The 21900-nt window shown below is 47.8% G+C and overlaps 11 protein-coding genes across 11 annotated transcripts; 6 read left to right on the top strand and 5 right to left on the bottom strand.

The window, feature by feature from the left end:
• The first annotated feature begins 42 nt into the window (after positions 1-42).
• Positions 43-1352, top strand: F5891DRAFT_1136871 (ribosomal protein S3Ae). Its single transcript, XM_041364820.1, has 5 exons — positions 43-150; positions 207-273; positions 330-410; positions 460-1007; positions 1062-1352. Exons 1-5 carry the CDS (start codon positions 136-138, stop codon positions 1119-1121), a joined length of 771 nt encoding a protein of 256 aa, XP_041232859.1. The 5' UTR covers positions 43-135; the 3' UTR covers positions 1122-1352.
• On the top strand, positions 1353-2542 carry F5891DRAFT_1274128 (phosphoribosyltransferase-like protein). Its single transcript, XM_041370167.1, has 4 exons — positions 1353-1571; positions 1627-1896; positions 1952-2027; positions 2077-2542. Exons 1-4 carry the CDS (start codon positions 1512-1514, stop codon positions 2220-2222), a joined length of 552 nt encoding a protein of 183 aa, XP_041232860.1. The 5' UTR covers positions 1353-1511; the 3' UTR covers positions 2223-2542.
• On the bottom strand, positions 2528-5946 carry F5891DRAFT_1000909 (glycoside hydrolase family 47 protein). Its single transcript, XM_041360138.1, has 15 exons — positions 5740-5946; positions 5635-5687; positions 5569-5585; positions 5472-5518; positions 5084-5420; positions 4989-5034; positions 4777-4937; positions 4641-4725; positions 4536-4579; positions 4323-4449; positions 4141-4265; positions 3936-4094; positions 3533-3874; positions 3315-3483; positions 2528-3255 (listed from the first exon to the last, which is right to left on the bottom strand). Exons 1-15 carry the CDS (start codon positions 5880-5882, stop codon positions 2546-2548), a joined length of 2565 nt encoding a protein of 854 aa, XP_041232861.1. The 5' UTR covers positions 5883-5946; the 3' UTR covers positions 2528-2545.
• Positions 5947-6057: 111 nt separating this feature from the next.
• Positions 6058-7753, top strand: F5891DRAFT_1230842 (uncharacterized protein; the record flags this gene model as incomplete). The annotated part of the gene is made up of 5 exons (XM_041369570.1): positions 6058-6117; positions 6179-6296; positions 6355-6656; positions 6708-6893; positions 7139-7753. The coding sequence occupies 5 exons, from the start codon at positions 6058-6060 to the stop codon at positions 7337-7339; spliced, it is 867 nt and encodes a 288-aa protein (XP_041232862.1). The 3' UTR covers positions 7340-7753.
• Positions 7563-8932, top strand: F5891DRAFT_365473 (uncharacterized protein). Its single transcript, XM_041371560.1, has 6 exons — positions 7563-7865; positions 7924-7935; positions 7993-8424; positions 8478-8546; positions 8595-8871; positions 8923-8932. Exons 1-5 carry the CDS (start codon positions 7704-7706, stop codon positions 8739-8741), a joined length of 822 nt encoding a protein of 273 aa, XP_041232863.1. The 5' UTR covers positions 7563-7703; the 3' UTR covers positions 8742-8871; positions 8923-8932.
• A 713-nt stretch (positions 8933-9645) lies between these two features.
• F5891DRAFT_365452 (uncharacterized protein) lies at positions 9646-10893 on the bottom strand. The gene is made up of 5 exons (XM_041371559.1): positions 10665-10893; positions 10482-10612; positions 10344-10432; positions 10036-10297; positions 9646-9979 (listed from the first exon to the last, which is right to left on the bottom strand). The coding sequence occupies exons 1-5, from the start codon at positions 10870-10872 to the stop codon at positions 9758-9760; spliced, it is 912 nt and encodes a 303-aa protein (XP_041232864.1). The 5' UTR covers positions 10873-10893; the 3' UTR covers positions 9646-9757.
• A 105-nt stretch (positions 10894-10998) lies between these two features.
• On the top strand, positions 10999-11784 carry F5891DRAFT_940154 (uncharacterized protein; the record flags this gene model as incomplete). The annotated part of the gene is made up of 5 exons (XM_041374267.1): positions 10999-11234; positions 11289-11362; positions 11412-11435; positions 11490-11608; positions 11662-11784. 5 exons carry the CDS (start codon positions 10999-11001, stop codon positions 11782-11784), a joined length of 576 nt encoding a protein of 191 aa, XP_041232865.1.
• A 452-nt stretch (positions 11785-12236) lies between these two features.
• On the bottom strand, positions 12237-13741 carry F5891DRAFT_1125198 (uncharacterized protein; the record flags this gene model as incomplete). Its single annotated transcript, XM_041363945.1, has 8 exons — positions 12237-12287; positions 12340-12495; positions 12548-12629; positions 12681-12927; positions 12981-13152; positions 13200-13274; positions 13334-13566; positions 13615-13741. The coding sequence occupies 8 exons, from the start codon at positions 13739-13741 to the stop codon at positions 12237-12239; spliced, it is 1143 nt and encodes a 380-aa protein (XP_041232866.1).
• Positions 13742-13890: 149 nt separating this feature from the next.
• Positions 13891-19144, top strand: F5891DRAFT_1000962 (uncharacterized protein). Its single transcript, XM_041360139.1, has 15 exons — positions 13891-14658; positions 14713-14834; positions 14888-14988; positions 15037-16279; positions 16335-16509; positions 16559-16601; positions 16657-16835; positions 16887-17284; positions 17333-17581; positions 17628-17706; positions 17755-17819; positions 17871-18077; positions 18128-18371; positions 18423-18803; positions 18865-19144. Exons 1-14 carry the CDS (start codon positions 14031-14033, stop codon positions 18677-18679), a joined length of 3990 nt encoding a protein of 1329 aa, XP_041232867.1. The 5' UTR covers positions 13891-14030; the 3' UTR covers positions 18680-18803; positions 18865-19144.
• On the bottom strand, positions 18782-19123 carry F5891DRAFT_1181586 (uncharacterized protein; the record flags this gene model as incomplete). Its single annotated transcript, XM_041366049.1, has 3 exons — positions 18782-18803; positions 18865-18974; positions 19028-19123. The coding sequence occupies 3 exons, from the start codon at positions 19121-19123 to the stop codon at positions 18782-18784; spliced, it is 228 nt and encodes a 75-aa protein (XP_041232868.1).
• A 360-nt stretch (positions 19145-19504) lies between the features above and the next one.
• Positions 19505-20157, bottom strand: F5891DRAFT_1000966 (uncharacterized protein). Its single transcript, XM_041360140.1, has 4 exons — positions 19889-20157; positions 19796-19833; positions 19684-19715; positions 19505-19624 (listed from the first exon to the last, which is right to left on the bottom strand). Exons 1-4 carry the CDS (start codon positions 19939-19941, stop codon positions 19520-19522), a joined length of 228 nt encoding a protein of 75 aa, XP_041232869.1. The 5' UTR covers positions 19942-20157; the 3' UTR covers positions 19505-19519.
• Between the last annotated feature and the right edge of the window lie 1743 nt (positions 20158-21900).

Consider the following 21900-nt stretch of genomic DNA (forward strand, 5'->3'; position numbering starts at 1 on the left):
AGGTTTAAGCCACCATCTCAGGGAGCACAACAAAGCCAAATTCTATAACCGACACACCTAAACTCTGCAGCTCGTCCAAGTGCCGGCTCATAACGTCTAGCGGTCTTCTCCCAACCGCCAGTGCACGAATCCAATATGGCTGTAGGAAAAGTATGTATCGATTTGCTTGCATTAGGGAGGGTATATATAACTCTTCAACTGTGTAGAACAAACGTCTGTCTAAGGGTAAGAAGGGTATCAAGAAGAAGGTCGTTGACCCCTTCTCGCGCAAGGGTGAGTCGTATTTTACATTGCATGTATCCTGTCGGGCTAATTTCATTATTATCAAGAGTGGTATGATATCAAAGCACCCTCCACATTTGAAGTCCGAAATGTTGGCAAGACCCTTGTCAACCGATCTCAGGGTTTGAGTGCGTACAAGATCCTGTCTGTCAAACGCACAACCTAATTTTCCACTAGAAAACGCAAGCGACTCTCTCAAGGGCCGCATCATCGAGGTATCCCTCGCCGACCTTAACAAGGACGAGGAACAATCGTTCCGTAAGATCAAACTACGGATCGATGAGGTGCAGGGAAAGAACTGTCTGACAAATTTCCACGGCATGGACTTCACTTCGGACAAGCTACGCTCCCTTGTCCGCAAGTGGCAAACCCTCATTGAGGCACACGTCGACGTGAAGACGACTGACGGCTACCTCATCCGCCTCTTTGCTATCGGTTTCACCAAGCGTCGCCCAAACCAGGTCCGCAAGACCACCTACGCTCAGACGAGCCAGATTCGCGAAATTCGGAAGAAGATGTTCGAGATCATGACCCGGGAAGCGTCGAGTTGTGACTTGAAGGAGTTGGTGCAGAAATTTGTGCCGGAGGCTATTGGACGAGAGATAGAGAAGCACACCCGCAACATTTACCCTCTACAAAATGTCTACGTTCGCAAGGCAAAAATTCTCAAGGCACCGAAGTTCGATGTCTCGAAACTGCTTGAGCTTCACGGCGAGTCAACAGACGTAAGTAACTACCATACTAGTATTAGCTGACTGGCACTGACGCCCACATTGCAGGAGACAGGCACCCGCGTAGCGAAGGACTTCAAGGAGCCTGAGATTCTCCAATCTGTTTAAAACTCTTTTGTTACTCGTCGTCTATCTTTGTATCTCTTCATATGACCATGACCACTCGCAAAGTACTTATGCTAAAAGGGTATTGATCAATCTATGAACATCATGACTGTAACATGCATCAATCTGTTGGTTTTTCATGGAGTTTCAGTAAACGCGCCAAATTTACGGGGATTGTGGCGATTGTTGACTATATATAGTTAACTATGACATTTGAATCTGTTCACCGGTTCACTGATGACACGTCAAGACGGTCACCAATTTTACTCGGAGTTCACGCGGAACCAACTCGAAACGGTTTGCTTCTGATATCCGTTAAGGTCGCATATAAAACGTCATCATCTTTTGTGTCCTTGGTTAGCAACCACCTTTTTTGCAAACTTAAACTACACCATGGCCGACGTCGAATACCTACAAAGTATTATTCAACCTCATCCCGATTTTCCAAAGAAGGTTCGTCAAAGCTCTGCTCCAGCCGCGGAGAAAAGCTCAACTGGTTCCATTCCAGGGAATCAACTTCCTCGACATACTTCCCATACTCCGTGACCCGATCGCATTCGAGACGCTCATTACCCACCTTGTTCATCACATCACGTCGCAAACTGTACCAAAATCACTGCGCAAAAAGGTTGATGTCGTAGTCGGTCTAGATGCCCGAGGATTCCTCATTGGACCTATCATCGCCCTGCGACTGGGAGCATCTTTCGTACCTGTTCGCAAACGTGGTAAGCTCCCAGGCGACTGTGTCTCAGCGACCTACGAGAAGGAGTATGGTGCCGTGAGTTTTCTATATATATTCGGAAGTCAAATACGTTCTAACTGGCGCCGTACAGGACTCTTTCGAAATGCAATCAGATGCGATCCTACCCGGGCAGTCCGTGATTATTGTTGATGATCTCATTGCCACCGGTGAGCCCAGGCTCTCATTATTTGGCGCCGTATCTCATATATTGTTCAGGGGGCTCTGCCAAGGCAGCTGGCGAGCTCGTCCAGAAGCTAGGCGGGGTGACAATCGAGTATCTCTTCATCATCGAGATAATGTTCCTTAAGGGATACCAATGTTTGGATGCTCCTGCCTACTCCGTCATTCAACACTTGGATTGAGTTGCCAGGCGCACTCTCTTTATTAGTATTTTATGTCGATACCCGTTTCTATGATTAGTACTGTGGATTTCACCATAGATGAGTTCATATCTTCAGAGCTTGTCATTGCATACGTGCATTTCTGTCACGGCAATATAAGCATGTAACAATGTTGCCCACCAAATTGACGCAAAGCTAATAACACATCCAATACTGGTAGCTTTATGCTGCAAGGCTCATGCTTGAAAGTTCATTGGGCTAACACTGCAGACCCTCTCAGTGACTTGTCTCTAATCAGGCCTTTAGAAGGCTGCAAAACCATCAACTGGAGATCAAGTGTCACATTATATTATTAGTCTAGTATTTAATAGAGGGTGTCCGTTGATATACAAGATTTGCCCAACTTCTCCCGGCGTCGGATCTATCACACCCTCTGTCCATGCTTGTGCTTCAGTATCAACAGCAAACATGACATGTCCGTAGCCAAACATCCCAGCAGCGTCTACCATGGCAGTAACAGATTTGCCAACTGTATATGGCAACAGCACCAAAGCGACGTCGCTGATATCGCCCGCAGCAGCGATCTCTGCGGCTGAAGCAGAAGGATTGATAGGACTATCCTCGTCGCTGACAACAATGACTCCCGAAGCGCCTGCATCTCGTGCATAGACCAGCTTCTCTAGGAATGCGCATTCGCCACGATGGACGAGGACGGCGTTTCCGTCGAAGTTGGTTTCATAAGGTTTGCATCCGAGGGGGTTGCTTTTCTCCTGTTCTACCTCTGTACCCTCCCAATAACCAAAGTGAAGGGTATCGGAGGCGTCAAGTGCAGCCAAGTCTCCACCGAACTGGGCAGTATAAGCCTTGACATACGTCTCTCCGTTGAAACTTGAAGCACCAGGTTGTGCTGCAAGTGCTGGGTCAAACGTGTCAAGAAAGATACGGAGTTGAACGTCCTTGCTACGGTAAGTCGGGCGAGGATCTGGAAGGGAACCCCAGAGTGCGGAGTCGTTGACATACACTGTTTGTCCAGTACGGACAGCATGCGGCCCAACTAGTACCATGTTCCATAAGTGAGTTCACTAGCCAGTTGGTGGGGAAAGGAGACCTTACGCTTCGTGATGTCGTAACCTTTACGATCCAATCGACTGACGACGTGGGCCCGGATGCCTGTCACATTGTGGAGAATAAAACCATCTGCCACCGTCTTGAGTTTGAGGGGGCCAGGGTTGGGGTCTTCGGGTACCATCTTGCCACCGGGTGACATGATAAAATCAAAAGACTGCTGAAGGATGTCACTGCGACAGTTGGATGTCATGAAAATTCCTTACATATAAATCAACTTCAGGGATTGCACACCAGCCATCAGGAGACCAGTGGTGCTCGTCCAGAGCCTGCGATCGCAACCCGACCAGGTATCTAGCATAATCGACGTCCACTCTCGAACCGACACCTCGGATGAGGCCACTGATGGTTCCATCAGGCGACAAGTCCTGTACAGGTTCATACAGAGGGCACTGGTGGTTCTCTTTGCCACGCATCTTTCGTCGAACATGAGACATGGGCTTCAAAACTTCCTTCGGAAGTGATAGAATGTGCCCTTCGGTGGTGAAAACATAGTGTGAATCATCTTTGTGTAGCGGGTTGTCCTCGTCGAACAAAAGGTACAAATACTAGATAAATTGTGATTGGTACCAAGTAGCGCTTCGGCGTGGCGAGATTTTTACGACGGACCTTTAGTGTTTCTGATAATGCAAACGATTCCATCCTGTCATCTCTGACATTGGTCCGTAAATCTTGGATACCAGTCAATCCACAATCCACCTTGGCGCGGACAGTTAGGTCTCTCAAAATACGTTCACCAACATCTAGATAATACGGGTCTCGAGTGGCCTATCTGATGATGAGCTACAGTATGCGAGAAGGAAGATGAGCCAACCCTATAGAGGTACCACGTCGATTCGACGAACTCCGGTCGAAGCGGGTATTGAAAAGACGTTGCCTGCAGAAAATGAGCGTCCCATACTTCAGGAAGACCAGAATGTCGTCTCCAGATGTTCCAGTCTGTCCCAGTCCAAGGATTATTAAAAAGGTTAGCTGAGGATAATGGGAAACACTTACATGTCATGTGAGATTTGATGGCATTCTGTACATCACCACCCAGGACCTGCAAACCAGGCCAGAAAGCAGATAGAGAATCGATTGTGGCATACGCTTGATTACCCGTATGTATGTTGACATTCCGAAACTACAGGACCTGAGGGAACCATCAAGACAAGAAGAGATATCCTACTCACCCAATGACCAGTCCGGAGAACGGGAGTATCTCATCACAGCGGCATAACCTTCATGCCATACGTCAAGGAACTCTACTTCACCTGCAGGGTACCCACGGGTGATGTCAAAGTATGGAATACACCAACTACTCCACGAACGCACCACTCATGACATACCATTTCAAGGCATATTCATAGAAAGAATCAACGCCTGCGCCGATTCCTGTTACTTCTGGTAGTGTCCACGTCTTATAAAATCTGATCAGAAGCGGGAAGAAATGTAATCAGGCTGAGCTCACTCCTGTCCAAATATTGATTGTATTGCCGACCAAACCAATATCAGATCTTCTGTTCCATAGTGCGAAGAAAGCTTTATACGCGGCCTTCTCGAAGCGGTCGTCTCCGGTGAGACGACTAAGGGTAGCCAATTCCAATATCAGAGAACCAGCGCCAGCTGTGCCTAGAGTGACTTCAGTGTTACAAGTGACGGATCCAATTGTCAGTAACGAACAAGTTTCAAGGGATTCTCCCCGCTGAACCCCATGTCGTAAGTTAACCTGCAGGTTGTTGATGCTGTGGACTACAAAAACACAGGGAGATGCGCACCCTCGCGAAAGGCAGACCAGTAGGGGTGGAAAATGCAGGCAATAGTCGATTCCCCAGATCATATGCCATTGTCAGAAGCTGACCGCGATACCAAGGGAGATAAAAAGGTTGGCCAGGCTGACTTGCAAACATATGACCAGATAAAAGTCCACCCAACACCCTAATAGTGGTCTCAAATACTTGTGGTTTTGTGTTGACATCGAACGACACCCAGTTAAGAACATTTTGGACCGCGTTCTGAAACCCTGGAGGATCGTCTAGTACAACCAGCGTATCCAGAACATCAATGAGAGTCAAGGAGTAGTTTCCTGAGACGTCATTATGTGCTATATTTGCGCTGTTAGGTGCGTCAAGCAACTCAAAACCAGGTCAAAACCGAGACCCTTACGGATTTTCCCAATCTGGACCTCTACCAGTACAAGACAATGGAGACAACTAAAAACGAATTGGAGCACAGAAAGAGTACTAGCTCAGAATGGGCGAACCTCGTCCAATGGAAAAGCTAGCAACTGCCATCGGCGACATGCATGAATTATCTGGACAATGCTCACCATGGGACATGTAATGGTTGAAACCATGGTACCATAGGTCTTTTGTGGTTGCTCTAGATAGTTGTTTACGAAGATTGAAAGCAAAACAGCGGAAGGCGTACACACCTGAATGATCTCTTGCGCTCAGAGGTCCAAGCAGTTTCTTGGTGATGACTTGTGTTTATGCTCTGCCGTGCGTCAACTCCGTTACATAGAGTAGTCAAGAGGGCGAAAGCAAATGTACAAGAATAACCTCTTTCCCATTTCATGCTGCAGAGGAGAATCAATGGCAGTCACAGATTCGGATCGGTAGACGTGGAACGGTCAACTCACGTTCGCGCCGTTGATCACGTGGTTGTCAGATCGAAAGGCTAATTTATTATGAACGGCTTCCTCTCGAAATCCCTATTGCAACTACTACGGCCCTGCAGTAGTAATTTAAAGATGAGCACAAGTATCGTCGACGTATCCAGCAAACTTGGAGAATACATGATAAAAGGCTGGGTCAGGTGGTTTCTGTTTCTTGTATCAGCCACCCATCTCACTTTCATATAATTCTTCATAGGTGTTAACAGACACAACATGCCCGTCCCCGGCGTGTTGCGGTGTTCCTCTCATGAGGTCACCTAACAATGGATCACCGGTAACTCACCTTTGCGTGAATTGCAATGGTCCTCAACAATGTAAGGAACTGCCTAACCGTCGTCCTCTGGCCAATGATACAGCCTACCTTATCCACAGCTACATCGACGCAGTCTAATTCTTCATCAACAAATTCATCGTCAACTCATGAATCTAATTCGCGACCATCAACTCCTCCTACAGAGCTATCCAGCGCTTTGAGCTCCCCAACGTTTGCCCCTCCCATTGACACCGAAGAGATAATCCGCAGGCGGCAACAATCTGACCAAGCATCTGCAGAGATTGGGAAGCGTCTTTTGAAGGGATGGGCGATGCTTGGTGAAGAATGTCCGAACATCAGGTGTTACGGCGTACCTCTTGTAAGACCTCCAAAAGGCGGAGAGGAGAGAGATCCTCGCAAGGTGAGCTATTCTTCACAGTTCTTTTATATAGAAATCGTTCATCAGGGTCAGGAATGCGTTGTTTGTGGGACGGTCTACGTTACTGATGTCTCTGAAGGGTGGCAGCGCCTTGTCCCAGCTCCACCTGCAATTGGAACAGGATCCAGCTCGGGGGCTGGAAACTCTATGTCAAGTGCTCCGATGACATTGGGCTCTCGTGACAAAGGAAAAGCAGTGATGCGCAATATACCTTCACAGGTACCAAAAGTTCTTCCACCTGCTCAGGTCATAGTTGACATAGATCCTAGTCTTCGCCATTACTTCCTGCGTCAGAGTCGTCAAAGGTAGTTGTCTTTTGAAATAATCAATCGTCGAGTAAGCTGATGTGTCATTAGTTGACGATCAATATTCCGAAACCTACACGAGACTTGGCTAATAATAGCGAACGTCTGGTCAGTACGGTGCTCATAATTATTTTATGATCCTCTCATGATCTTGCGCAGCATGCAAGTGTTCCGTCTACCAATGCGTATTACCCTGCTCAGGCACTCAAGCTGTCTTTGGATGCTATCTCACAAAGACTTGCGCAGATCTGCGAAACCGCAAATCAAATGGACGTGGCATCTATTGCATCAGCTGCAGATGCCATCAACAAGGTTGCACAGGCTTTGTCCCAAGTAAGGCAGCTAGGAGAACATGATTAAATTTATGTGGTCGCCCCTGTTTGATGGTAGATCTGTTTCACCTATTACTGTGACTTTTATCGTTCCCACCACAATACTATTTAGTGGAAATGAGAATATTTATTCTCCTCCAGATGATATGTTAGTTCGACGTTGCTTCCGAAAGCTCACAGTTGACTACCGGATTATTGCGGGTTTCTCACCGTCCCCCGTGTTATCGTTGGAGATTACTAGTATTACTTCTAAACACAGTACACGAATTTGACATGCTGTAGAAGCACCGAAGAAGCTTGTTTACTCATGGCGGCCTCATGTGCCAGCATGCTGCCATAAATTCCCAAGCCTTTGTCCGTTCTAACATCAGCTCTCAAACGTATCTGTCACGATGCCATTCAACATGTTCAAGGGATTCGGAGGCCGCAATCCCAACAATCATCGTCCTGATCGCGCAGTCTACAATGACTACGGCGAGGAATTTTCAAAACCAGATTATCACCAACCCATTTCTCATCCACAACTGAGAAGGCAGGAGACACTGCCAAGAAAAGTAAGCATATGAATCTGTTGCAAGATTTAGGCTGATGTCACACCTCTCTTGATCGTAGAGAGTGGAGCCAGTAAGCTCTGCATTCCATTGTATATAGCTACATGAAGCTCAACTTCAATGGGGACAGGTATTCACTCCTGTTCCATCACGTGCACCTACTGACGGAGATGAATACTACGATGGCTACGTTCGGGTGGACAACCCTCAGACTATCCTAGGGGGAACTCTCAACGCCCGCCCCACAAGACCAGAAAACCCTTTGAGCCCTGTTCCGTCTGTTGAGCGAGACGATGGTGACAGTCGATTTTCGGAAACATTTTCCGAGCAAGGACATACTATACATAGTCCCCCAAGGATGCCAGATCAACCTGCATCTTTACATTCCCAAATGCGAGATGGAGTTACTCGGGCAGATTCTTTCAGCTACGGCAATGTTTCAGGTCGTCACATGCCTGACGATCCTGCTATCACCCACATCGACAGATCTATTGACTCAGGGAGCGATCATACTGTCGAGGCGCTCAGGACGCCAATGTCTAGTCACTCTCATACGAGAGGGGTGTGTCACTTTTCATCCGTTTATCTATCTGTTTCCTGACAGCCACCTTTCAGGCTTCTATACACACACCGGGTGGTTACCCGGGGAAGAGTCCTACTAATATATATGCGGACGGCCATGAGGTTTGCTACTGATATACATCTTCCGACAACTATAATGATTACTTGTAGACTCGTCCGATGCGATACAATGAAATCCACCCAGTTGGGCACGGCCGGGCCCCTCACTCAGGCAGGCATGGTCCTATCTATTACGTCATCCCTGGCGGGGTGAGTGTTATATTCCAAGATGAATATGGGAATGAAGTTGGAAGGTAAGATTTGGTTTAGTATTCTGTTCCTTGGCTTGCATTGAAGTTGATCGAAGAGCTGGTGATTTTAGCGGGCGCCCAGCACCACGTTCTGCACCCTTTGTTGTGCAGGATAATCATGGGCGTGAGCTTTACAGGTGCGACAGTGTCATGCTGGCTCTGTAGATTCACTCAAGTGTTGAGTATAGTTATGATGGCCGCGATCACGAAAGTGGCCATCCCAGAGATCCACGAGTGGTCATGATCGATCCCAATCAACGTGGTTCAAAACGCCCAAGGTTTGTCTATGAACTATGCATAGGAGATTCATGATACTGACCTTGATGATGGTTTATAGTAGTAGCAGGGGTTACTCGTCCCAGAACTACCACTCCGATCCCTCTTATAGGTACCATAATGACTACCCGTCCCATAAATACCACTCCGATCCCTCGCATAGGCACCACGATGACTACTCATCCCATAGATATCACTCCGGTCCATCGTACAGGCACTACGATGACTACTATCACGAGCACAGGGGTAGAGGCTACAGGGATAGAGACGACAGAGACCCTTACCGAGAGAGGGAATACAGAGACCCCTACCGGGACAGGGAATACAGAGACAGAGAATACAGAGGTAAGGAATACAGAACACGGGATCACCGAGACAGACAGCCACGAGATACGGGTTACCATGGAAGGGATGATTGGCAGCCCGAGGACCAACCACGAGGATCACACTCATCAATGCACAGAACAAACAGCCACCGCAGCCATACTTCCTCGAATATGTCCGAAAGGCCATTTCCACAGTGAGTGACCAAGCAAAACCATGAGAGCCAGCTCTCTGATAATCAGCAGGGCTCTTCCGGATGACCGGCATTCCAATTCCAGTCGGTTGCGTGACGGGCCTCATCCCTCAGACATGCACCCCGTCGACGAGATCGCTGATGGGATGCAATCCCTCAACATTTGAGAATTTCATGAAAGAGCACGTCTGTTGCGCAATGATGGGTAATTATCGTAATGCTATGAGACATCATCTACGACTACGACTTGTATTGTGCCCGTGCCTGGCTGCGCCATGTACCCCACGACCGGTCACCGAATTTATTTCCTCTTTACTAAGCTTCAGCGTCCCCCCACTAAACTTGCCCACTCCCATTCCGAGACCCCTAACTCGTCTTTGACGGCCTGAGGACCCAGATGATGTATCAAACAATCTTTTAAGAGTGGGGTGGTAATTTCCCAAATTTTTGGCCTAAGAGCAAACCACTGTCGACATATGATTGGATGGCAAGACGTGCTGAAACGAACCTCCTCTAGCTGTTGCTTTTCTCGCTCATCCTTCTTCCTTAGCAGTCCTTCTCGCACTCGCTTGGAAGCCTTATTTCGTTCTGCAGCGCGAATGTCAACTTCTCCCTTGCCGAGCTTGGCTTTCCCTGCAATTTCTAAGACACGACCGGACAGTGCTTTATCTCGTTGTGCATGGGTCAAGTCGAGCGCAGGGTTCAAAGACCCAGACAACAATTTTGTGTGGACTAAACGATGGAGGAGAGCGTCGTTCTGGGCATTCGAGCTAGAAAAATCTGTAAGAGAACAGCATTACGATGTCAAGGACTCACATATCCTCATCATTTTGTGTGTCATCCTCGTTTCGATGTGGGGCCCTATCGACTTCCATTATAGATGTAACTTTAGCTACTTTTGAAGACTGTTCACTCCTGTATCAGTACACGAAGGTGGCAATACATGAGACTTGCCATGAAAGCTTTTTTCTGAGCTTTCGAGAACTGTTCTGAAGGCTTCTGCCTCGAGTCTGAGAACACCACTACATCTGGTATCTTGGTGGAGGAACTGGCGGTAAAGCCGTCATCATATTCATCGGGAGTATCTGATAATATAGCCATTATAGAAAACGAATAGCAGCCTGGATAACCACAAACCGTCGTCATTTTCTTCGGATGGGTGAGTGGAGACAGCTGCATTGCTGAAACCTCCCCACTCCTCGAAATCCTCGTTCTCGAGTTCCTTTTGGGACTCTTCTAGTTTCTGCTTCTTCCGAGGATGTTGGCTGAGATCGAAAGAGTTTAGGAATTGTTGGCCATGTGCTTGTAGGAGGTCGAGCAATCTGGCTCCCTCGTCCTCCATCATTGACAAGTATGTCCAGAAGACTTGTGGGAGGCCTTTGAAATGTAAGACCCTAAATGGTAATTCCGGCGGCAAGCATCCACGACTTGAACTTTGAAGGACTCAGTGGGTAACTCAAATTCACGACCAATGGCTAAGAAGCGCCAGACAACGCAGACAACGCCCGTGCAGAAGCCTTTAGTCGAGATATCTGAAGACGAACAGTGGCGCTTGATAGAACAAACTGGTGTCCTTAGGAAGGTAGCTGAGACACGAAAACCTAAGGAGACTACAGACAATGTGGAACCACTCCCACTTGCTGACGAGATCTTCAATGCGGTTGTGTTCATCATGCCGTTGACGTTCTTTCTCATCATGATGGACATGTGAGCTTATGCCTGGTGCTCGCCTCCCAACTCACCTCCTGTTGTTTGCGACAGCCTCATACATCGGCAGTATGCACGGCACCCAACTGCTGGTGATATTGCTGGACGGCTCTTCACAAACTTACCCAGTACGTTCGAAATATGCATGGAGAATTTTTGGTGCTCAAATTTGTGCAGTTTTGTCCATATTTGTGTTCTACAGTGAGTATAATGCACCTGTGTCAGTTTGGTGCCCTTCTGACTGATCGCCTCTAGCTACGCGGCACAAGGCTAATTCTCGAATGCAACTCGCTCTATTCATACTTTCCCTTGGTGTTGGGCCCCGAATGATATGGCTTATAAACCGTGGATCATGGCTTGTCAATATGCGACAGGTGTGTTACGTTCCATTTCGGCAAGATGCCTTGTTTACAGACTATCCCCCAAGTGTCCGCAATTCGCAACAATATGGCTATACACAGTCGTACAGTTGAACTTGAATTGGGCCGTCCTCTCTTTAGTGGTGACAGGAGCTTGGGCATGGTACACAGGAATGAAACTCGCTCTGTGATTCTATTTCACATCGACAGACCGCACGAACCATGGCAATCACGCGAACAGATACAGTGGTTTACTAGCATCGGACAGGTTCCCTTAGATTCATTTTCATAGCTCAACATGACTTATAAATCAGCTGTTGTTCATCGTGGACAATAGCAACACACATTCTGGGAAGTAGGTGTAAATAACCCTAGGAATATGCGCCGCGGTCCCACACAATAGTTTGTGAAGGATGTGCATCTGACGAACAGAACACAAGGTTCATGTTTTCATATTTGCTCGACGATACGCCCCAACCAGGATTTGGTCTTGTATCCCGAGGGCACCTTGTACGAGCAGAGAGCATTGAGGAAACTGCGAAATGTTCACCAGCAGTAAATTGCACATAATATGATAGACAGAGGCTAAACGAAACAATACCTGAACGTAGAGTGTGATCAGGTTCATGTCCATCCGCGGAAACTACACCCCATCTCCATCATCCAATTCTTCGGTCAAAATTTCCACTTTTCTCTGTGACAGAAGCTTTGAGTGAGTCGCATAGCACGCAGCACACACGACTCACTCGATAAGTTGTGTTTCTCCCTTCGAGCACGTTCTGCAGCACGCGGAATTGCCACTTCAGGCGCCGGCTAAGTACGCGACGAATGGTAGCTTGGTGGGTGTTTGCTCTGTCCATGAAAGCCTTGAAAACTCTGTCATCTCGTGCGAAATAATAGACCTAGAAACAAGGTAGCTGTAAGTTATTGGTAGCATTCGACCCCATTGCTTACCGGTATTGGTTGCCCCTCGATAGATTCCAGTGCGATCGCCCAAGCTCCAAGAAGTAAAAGGTCAGTCGTAGCATTTGCCACACTTGTGTGTTTGTTCATTGAGTGAGGTAATACCAAATCGAGAATGACCTACTAATCCTCCAGGGCAGCGATTGCATCTGCTTTGCTTAGTTCTTTAGTGGCGAACTTGCGCACCGCCGCCTCAGCAGTGGAAACAGGTTTTCCGGCATTGCCAGATCTCAAGGCCAGAGACGCCGATGATACCTGGGCACGAATCCACTTTTCGCCCTCGCTCATTACCAGCGTTTGCATAAAAGATGCCACGAGATCGCTCTGAGATTTATAGAGACCATAATCTATGCCGAGCTTGAGATTTGTTCCTGCCACATGGTTAGCCGCTCATTAGGGACTGCTTGAACCTATGTAGACTAACGCAGAGCCTTGAGGATAACTCTTGTCCGTGGGAGATTGATCTCGCTGTCTTCCAGATGATTGATCCAACGAGAGAAAGCTCCAAGCAATAAGATAGCAACGTCACGATGAGACTGTCCGATACGCATAGCGTGAAGAAGAGGGGTAGCATCTCCGGTTTTGCGAAGTAGTAACTGAGGGATCATCAGTATGAGGAAGAGAAACAAGGTGTTTGAACTACAGGGAAAGCACGATCGCGAACTTCCATCAGAAACATGATATCCTTGCGCTCTATAGCACGAAAGACTTCAAAGGGCTAGTGAAATGCAATATATGAATATCGTGCACTGGTAGGGACGGATGTTAGCAACATACTTGAGGCTCTTTCCAACCCCCTGAGGGTTGGCTTCTGGAAAACGAAAACAAAGACCGTGTCGAAGACGTTTGATCTGATTCTGAGGAGACACTGCCCCTTCTCTCGACGTGAGGTGGGGCATCCTCTGTCGCATCATGGTATTCGGTAGTTGGACTAGGTGGTGTGGGACTGCGTCGTAATTGTCTCAATACCGCCCTTGGTGCGTTCTGTTCGGCCTCTCGCTGTAAAAAGCCTTAAGATATGTTGGGTATGATGTGAGGAAGATGATGCTACGACGTACCTGTCGTAGGCAAACGCGCAGGTAGGCATGGATCGGAGGAAACTCGAGCCCTTGCCACCGATCGTTGTGCAAGATTGGGGCTGAAGCAGTCTACGATAGAAAGGATTAGCGATGTATTGTTTACCATTACTCCTGCAGCCTATGCAGGGCAGCCGTCCGCTGATAGTAGACCAGTAGCTTTCATGGGTTGAGCGCTGTAGAGCGCTCATGCACACGTGTGGTTCAACATCGAACCGAGGTGGTCACAATGCCGAAGTCACGCCAGAGTCACGCCAGCCGTAATTATAGTACTTACTACTTCAGGACCTCAAACGTTGTTCTTGCTAAAGGACTTCAATCTGCTGCTGTCCCCGTCACGTTGTTATCCCTTGTATCCTTTGCGGCCATTACGCTTCTCATCTGCAGAAGAAGTCACGATGTTAAGCATCTGGAAAGAAACATCTGGTGCTACTAGTAGCCATCCAGATGCTAACTTGAAGTGCGACATGAATCAGGATACCCAGTCGTGTGAGGCTGGCGGTGACCAGCCTGGTTTAAATAATAGCGCATTGGCACCTCTAGCCACCGATGGTGTTGTCCTGAATCGTGCCATGCTTCAGGATCCTTCCGAATCTCTAACTTCGAAACCTGTGCTTTGTGCGTCCGACAGTCGTCCTCTTGAGGCCGTCATTCTCTATGATGCACTTTTGCCAAACGCAGAATCCAGATTAATGGAGGCTCTCCACGAGATTGATCCAGAGGAATCTTCGTTTACAAATACGTTTCGCGCTGCCCGCTATGCTCTGGTCGAGGTCGGCTTATGTGCCAGTGATCTCGTCTGGCGTAGGGCCATCAGAGAATATGCTGCCAACAGGAATGACGATGACGAGCCCAATTTTGAGATCGCTAACAAAATTCGCGATCTGGTCAAAAACTGGGTGTTCGCCATGCCGAACTTAAACCTTTCTTCCAGGGGCTTCAATGTAACGCCCAAGTTCGTGCAGTTAATCCATGTTCTCAAATCATGTGGAGCTTACGGGGACAAGTTCTGTGGAATCGTCTTGGGTGTGTATGAGACTATCTATCTTCATCGCAGTTGACAAAGGGTCCACACTGTAGTCCAACGGTCCGAAGTGGCGACTATTATGGTGGATATCATGAGAACCATGATTGACGAATTGGTTTTCATTCGACCTTATGCTTTGACTAGTGAACTCCTTGTCACTGATGGTCACGAGCAGGTATGTGAAGTCTTGTTACCTGGAATATGGTTGGTTGAAACGTATCATGACAGCGCGAATTGCTCGATAACTTCGCGAATGGAAAGTTTAACCTCCTCATTCTAATCAAAAACTTGGAAGATATCGACCTTCCGCGTGCCAATGTCTTTATACGGTGCATATCACTCTTCTACTAGTTGTGCTTCATTCACATGTGTTCCAGGTACAACTTGTTCGAGAGCCAGCTTTCCTATACATTTGCTTGTGCGCATACAATGGTGCCTGATGGACATCTTATACATATGGCTGAGAAAGGGAATGACCTACATCGCCGGATTCTTCAAGAGTATAGCGGTCCAGCTGTTGATGACAAGTGGATCGAGGTGGTGTCACAAGGGGGAAATTCCTCAATACCATCTTGTCCATTGAAGGAAACTGGCAACCCTTACCGCTCGGACGAAGAGACAGCTTCCAGGCCAGAGGTCTCAATAGGAGACCCAGTCAATGGTGGTCGATTATTTGAAGACGATGCCTTACTTGCTGTGTTCCGCATCGCTACAAGTCTTCAGCGCAGCATTACAAATCCATCTCCTCACCCTCTGTTTGTTGTCCATCCCATACCCATACCCAGCATGGGTGGGGTTCAACAATTCGTGTGCACTGTGACACTGCCGCCTGGACTGCCTTTGCAGACGATTCAGGGTCCTCCACGCTTAACGCCCACCCATGCACGTCGCTCAGGAGCCTATCAATTTTGCCTACAATTATTTGAGCTAAGCGGTCTGGACTACCGCCTGATCTATACCCCACGTCGGTCTGACGAGACCGCTTACGCGAACCCTTCCCTATTGAAATCAGATATGGTTTCTGGAAACAGTTGCTACATGCGAAAAAGGCCAGACTTCTGGGTCAACTCATTACAAAATTCTAAAGAACGCCTCTTCCCCGTCGTCGTTTCCGTAGGCAATCCAGAAGGCCCATCCGAACCTTATGCACCTATCATCATTCTAACACGTCAGCCATTACCTCATCTAGAACCCTTCAAATTGTTTTTCTATGGCGTTTTTGCCACTGTCAAGAATGCACGAGGTCCCGCCGTTAGCTTTGATGGCGAGCGTCTCAATGATCTTCACTCGTATACACTCAGAATTTGCCGCACGATCGCCAACAAAGCATTTGTATGTTCGATGGAAAAAATGGCATACTTTATTGCACCGCTACTTCCTTCCCAAGCCAAGGATGTCTCGTGGTCTAACTTGATCGACTTACACGATGCCATTGACTGGCAAGCTGTGGCACGAGCCAACAGCAACTATATCACGCGTTTCAGTTCCGATAGCCTACGAGACCCAAGCGAATTTGAGGATGCAGTCGTCCAGGATAGATTAGTCGAATTCACTCGACGATGCTATGTTGTCCGCTTACGACCGGATTTATCGCCAATGAGCAAACCTCCAGACAGCCCAGTAAGTGACCGTCATTGATGGTCAATCTACTGATCCTTGATCTATATCATTCCAGCGCGAGATGGAATATGCGAACATTCTGGAGTATTGCAGAGCGCGTCGCAAGGGCTTCCAGAGCCTCCAGGATAACAATCAGCCTCTAATAGAGGTATCCAAGGCTGCTACTTTACTAAACCGCCTGAATCCCGTCCACAAGCCTCTTATAGAGACCAACAAGACAGGTCCGAAATGTAAGCTGCTCCTCTAACTTTGGTAAACTGCGTAGCTGATACTGGGTAGATCTCATACCGGAGCTCTGTGGCAAGTGTACAATTCCAGCGAGGTGAGTGTTCTTGGCATGGTCCATCGCTATGCTCATGCAAAGGTCCGTGAACCAGTATATACCGCACTGCGTTACTTTTACCATCCATCACTCGACGAATCGATGATTTCTTGATTGTGAAGGAGCTCAATGCACACTTCTTCGCAAATATGATCCTGGAACAACATTTGCTGTCCGCCGTCTTCGCTCCCTCTGCGACCTTCGAAACAGACTACGAAAGGCTGGAGCTCCTTGGTAAGGTCTACCCGATCCTTATTGTGCACAATGCTCATGCTATAATGCAAGGCGATTCATTTTTGAAATATTTCAGTTCTGTTTACGTGTTCGTTTTTAACCCTGCTTTGAGTGAGGGCGCATTGCACAAGGCACGGCAGCACATTATCAGCAACAAGGTGCTCACGCAGTGCGCTCTTTCCATTGGTCTGCCATCATACATACAGGGAAAGACGTTCAGCTATAAATTGTGGCAACCTCCAAACTTCACGATTCAAGACCTATCTCTGCAGCATCTGGGGAGGTCCAACGATCTCACGTCGTCCAGTGGCAATGGTGGGATGGCAATTGATACCATGACACAGGCTCCCGTCAATGATATCAATGCTTCTACTATGCATTCGACCTCCCAGTCAAAGATGAAACACAAGGCCCCCGACGATAACATAACACAGTGGCTCGGAGACAAGGTGGAAAGGATATTTTATCTGTTGGAATTATCTCATTTATTTTGGTAGACGATCGCCGATGTCGCAGAGGCTATTATAGGAGCAGCGTATCTTTCTGGAGGTCGCGACGTTGCGCTCAGAGTGATCAAGGCCCTCCGATTACCTGTCGCTAATGTCGAACAATGGGAAGATTTCCGTCAGAAAGCTCTTGCTCCCCCCTCAAATGTCACGCCAAGGCTCCGCGTTGGCACTCTTTCGGCAGTGGAAGGGATCATCGGAGCTAGTTTCAAGTACCCACACTTGCTCTCTCAAGCTCTCGTATGTGTCATCTTTCTTCGATCACCATCAGTTGACCCTCTTATAGACTCATGGTTCAATTCATGGATACGAAAATACGTGCTATGAGCGACTTGAATTCCTGGGGGATGCAGTGCTAGATTTTTGTACGTAGTTCCTTCTCTGCGTGGCAATGGTTTGATTTGCATTCGCAGTGGTAGTACGACATGTCTTTAACAGGGATGACCACATGTCCCCTGGAGCAATGACACTATTGAAGGTGAATATACGCTTCGTACCTTGATTGTGATCTCACCAGACACTTCTTTAGTCCGCTATGGTGTCAAATTCAGCTTTGGCAGCAGTCTGCGTCCGGACTGGGTTACATGCATATCTTCTTTACGAGTCGTACGCTCTCGGAAACAGCATTCAGTCATATGCTGAGCAGCTGGAGACAAGACGCCAGGAAGAACATCAAAAGGCAGTCAGGGACGGGAGGCCTCCAGGGCAGTACTGGCTTGATATGGAGCCACCTAAGGTATGTTTACAGCTTGTCCCCGAGCAGAATGAACTGACACGCGACTATAGATTCTTTCTGATGTTGTAGAGTCGATCATCGGTGCACTTTATATCTCAGACGGCTTTACATCTGACGGCGTAGAATTGATGTTCAAGACAATCCTTAAACCTTTTTACGACCAGCATGTCACAATCAAGACATTATCGCATCACCCCACCAAAATCCTGTTCGAAATCATGCAGACTCAGGGTTGCCAACAGTTCTCCATCGAGAAACAAAAACTTGGTGAAACCGACGGAACTCGTTGTGACGGTAGGATTGAAGTAGCGTCCATGTGGAGCGAGCTGATGAGCCATCCTCTAGTTATTGTTCACGACATTATCCTAGCAAGCGCCACGGAGTCGACCGGGTATATCGCAGGGCGCATGGCGTCCACTGCCGCCCTCGATGCACTGGAAGGGGACCCCAGCTTTATGGCTCACAACTGCAGCTGCAGAAACCGAACACAGGTTGGAAAGAAAGACTACAAGAATAGGTTGGAAAAAATGCTGGCTGATCTTGAGGAGGGGCAGAACGCCATGACTGAAGAAGATCATAATGATGCGATGGAGGTTAACTAACAACTGTTCAAACATTCATGAAGTTTGGTTCGAGTTCAGATTCCAGATATAGACATTGACAAGACGCAAAAATTGTGTTGTGTGTCGAATGCCCTACACAGTCTATGTTGCAGCAGACTTGTTTCTGTTAGCAAGTGTCAGTGTGGTTGTATTGATGGTATTGATGGTATTGAATAATCACGTACAATTGAAATTTGGCAGCCGCGAAAGGAATGCTGAACCCTGTTACCAGGAAAGCGGTGAGCTTGATACCGAACGATAGTCGTTTCTTTCCAGGCCACTCAAATGGCAAGTGCTAGGGAGGGAATAGATGGGGTGCTGAACGGGTGAAAGACGAAGGACACGTACATGATATTCGCCATGGCCATGCACAAAGCGTGCAGAGGGGGCGACACGAGTACGCGCAACTTGTGCACGCAGGGAGTGTGGTGCGCGGGCGAGCATTGGAGATCTGAGGGCAGTAATATTGTTGAGTCGGAAGAGCTCAAGTTAGAACCTAGAAGGTTTACCGGAACCACCCGCATTTCTTCCCACGGCTCTCCTCCCATTTGCAAATTGCAAGCTCGTCCTGACCAGTGATAATAGCCGTTTATAGAACGCTAGGCCAGTCCTCAAACCACGAACCTTCAACTTCCGATCACGATCTATCGCGTTCCTACCACTATAGACATCAAGGACAGGACGCTACATACCTAGAAATTCGTGGTATCTGGACATCGAACGCTGTCCTGTTTTATCTTTGACGATTGGTCATTGGGAAGCTTTACCTCTAGCGATGACGAAACAATAAGGGACGATGTTGGCGACACCTTGACATGCGGATTCACGTTTCGGGGTGTTTCATCCAGGAAGTCTCGGAGATAGGGAGAGCGCAACTCGATATGGGCATTTGCCCCTGGACTTGATGACTTTTACTGACCCTTCTGCAACAGGATCGCATCGAGCCTTCGAGAAGCAGAGGGTGAGTCTTCGCACCACCCTTCCAAGTGTCTTTTGAATCTGACAATTCCACTGGAGTCATCTATGACAGAATCTGCTGGTTGGGGCAAATATATCTCGTTGAGTGTGAGTGTATTTCACTCCTATCTCATGATCAGTACTTATTGAGTCGCAGACATGTATGCATGCTCTGCAGCTGTGATGCGATCATCCAGCTATTTGTGAAGTAATACAATTTCGTTCGAATGTTCGATTCAATGCTAATCCAACCCATATATCATCAGTAGCATAAAAGTCAATGCCATACTTAGTTGCTGAAGCATGGACCAAGGGTATAATGCCTGGAAGAGTTCGAGTAAGCTAAGTCCGTTGTGTGTCTCGAGTTCGCTTGCTGCTTGCTTCAAAAATTGTGCAATATTGCAACATTCTTATTCTAGCAGGTGAAGGTTTCAATCAGATTGGCTGACAAACAGGGTGGGCCAGAGTTGGGTTTTGGGTTTGAGCTTAGCCTTTAAATTTATGTGGGATGGGGGCTATCGAAAATACGCTGCACCTGGTGTAGCGTGCATTGTGTAGGTGTGGGTGAATCGTGATGCATGAACCAGACCGTTTACAGTCGGACTCTCGATGTTACTTCATACGGTGCGGGACATTCCGTCTCGACAAATGGTTTAGCTGCTCGCTGGGTCACACTGGAATCATTCCGGGTGCAGTCACGAAGTAAAGAGTTATCCCCGACTCCTAGCTGGGTTGTTAAGTGAGTAAATGTTTGTCGCCAGGGACAGCGGTTCAACAAGATAGGCCCCTATGATGTTCGGCCGTCAAGACCCGGATCTAATGAGGTTGTCACGTGTCACGTCACGGCATTAGTGTGACGATTGAAGGCAACGGCGTTTGGCGGGTAAAATTCAAGTGAATACACAATCTAAAGATGCAACAAGCAGCAGCTAAAACTATGTCTCAACATGCGCCCGCCAGGAATTTTTAACTTCGGCAACTTCTGCAGAACTGCAACAGAAGCAAGTTCATTCCATCCGCATCGGCTCGGAGATGACCTGGATGTACCACCACAGTCGCCTATAAGTCCTTGCCAGTGAGTCTTTCCGAGGCTAAAAACAAGATGCTTCAGCATATTTGGAGCACTGGAGTCCAAGGCTCATGGTGCATAGACGAGGAAAACACAAAGTTTGAGCCTCAGATAGGCAAAATTCCGGCTGAACATCATAGAGAGCTCTGGGGGCCTGGCTGAGGCGATATTATTACTACGCTCTCTTAGGCACTGCTCCGATCACCGAACTGCTCACCTGCCACTATCAGCATTCATTGGTTGGTCACCTGGAGTCCACTCCTCAATTTTAGGCGGCCAAAATCATGGTTCAGTACGGTAAGTGGTCGGATTGTGTGCCTCTAACCGAACAACAGGGCTAGGCCTAGCTGGATGGATCATCATTTAGGTTTAGGTAGAGTTCTGTGGCACAATTCGCGCAGAATTATCGAAAGGTTGTGAGTTGATAATCGAATGGTTAGCGAGAAGTCACAACTCATTATCGCTGCGTTTATAGGACTGTGTTCGTAAGAGCGCGTCTCTTGGCAGAATTTATAGGCTATAGAGTTTCGTTCCTCCAATTTCCTGCAAGGTCTCGACAATAACATGTTCGTAACCGACGAGGATGCTGGCATGCTTGCGCGAGAAGTACAAGATTAATTTCAACTCGTGCCTTCCAGTTGCCTCATGTTTGTTGTTCTGTAAGATAGGAATCTGTCAGCACGACTCAGTGACTTCCCCACGTACGCACCATAAATGGTTATCTTGAGAACATCAAGATAGCAAGTTTACGTTGCATGATGGATCAATGGAGCGGATGTCGTACGACGAGGACAGCAAGCCCTTAGATGAAAAGGGGACTTACGACAGTGTATGTGCATGTCTTGATGATAACACTCTGTGTTAACTGTTGTTTGTATGGCATGCTAAATCAGCTTCGTATGCAGGAATATCAGTGGCGGAAATCACATGAGCCTATATAGAATGTACGGCCATCAATCGATTTACCCAGCCGTTATCATGTGCACACAAGAAAGCTCGTCTTATATGTGGGTCCCAGGCCAACTTCGGAGAGCAACCTACTGTTTCTGCATGAAGTGGCGTAAGGCCTTCAACTCTTACGTGAGTCAAATCTACATATCAGATAACACAAGCCTGTTCCCTGCCACCGGTAGCGTCCCGAAGAATCTCAGAATCACCCACATCAAGGCTGCCTCGGAGACCCATGGCACATACA

The sequence above is a fragment of the Suillus fuscotomentosus genome (assembly GCF_016647785.1).
Source record: "Suillus fuscotomentosus strain FC203 chromosome Unknown F5891scaffold_3, whole genome shotgun sequence".
NCBI classification, from domain to species: Eukaryota; Fungi; Basidiomycota; class Agaricomycetes; order Boletales; family Suillaceae; genus Suillus; species Suillus fuscotomentosus.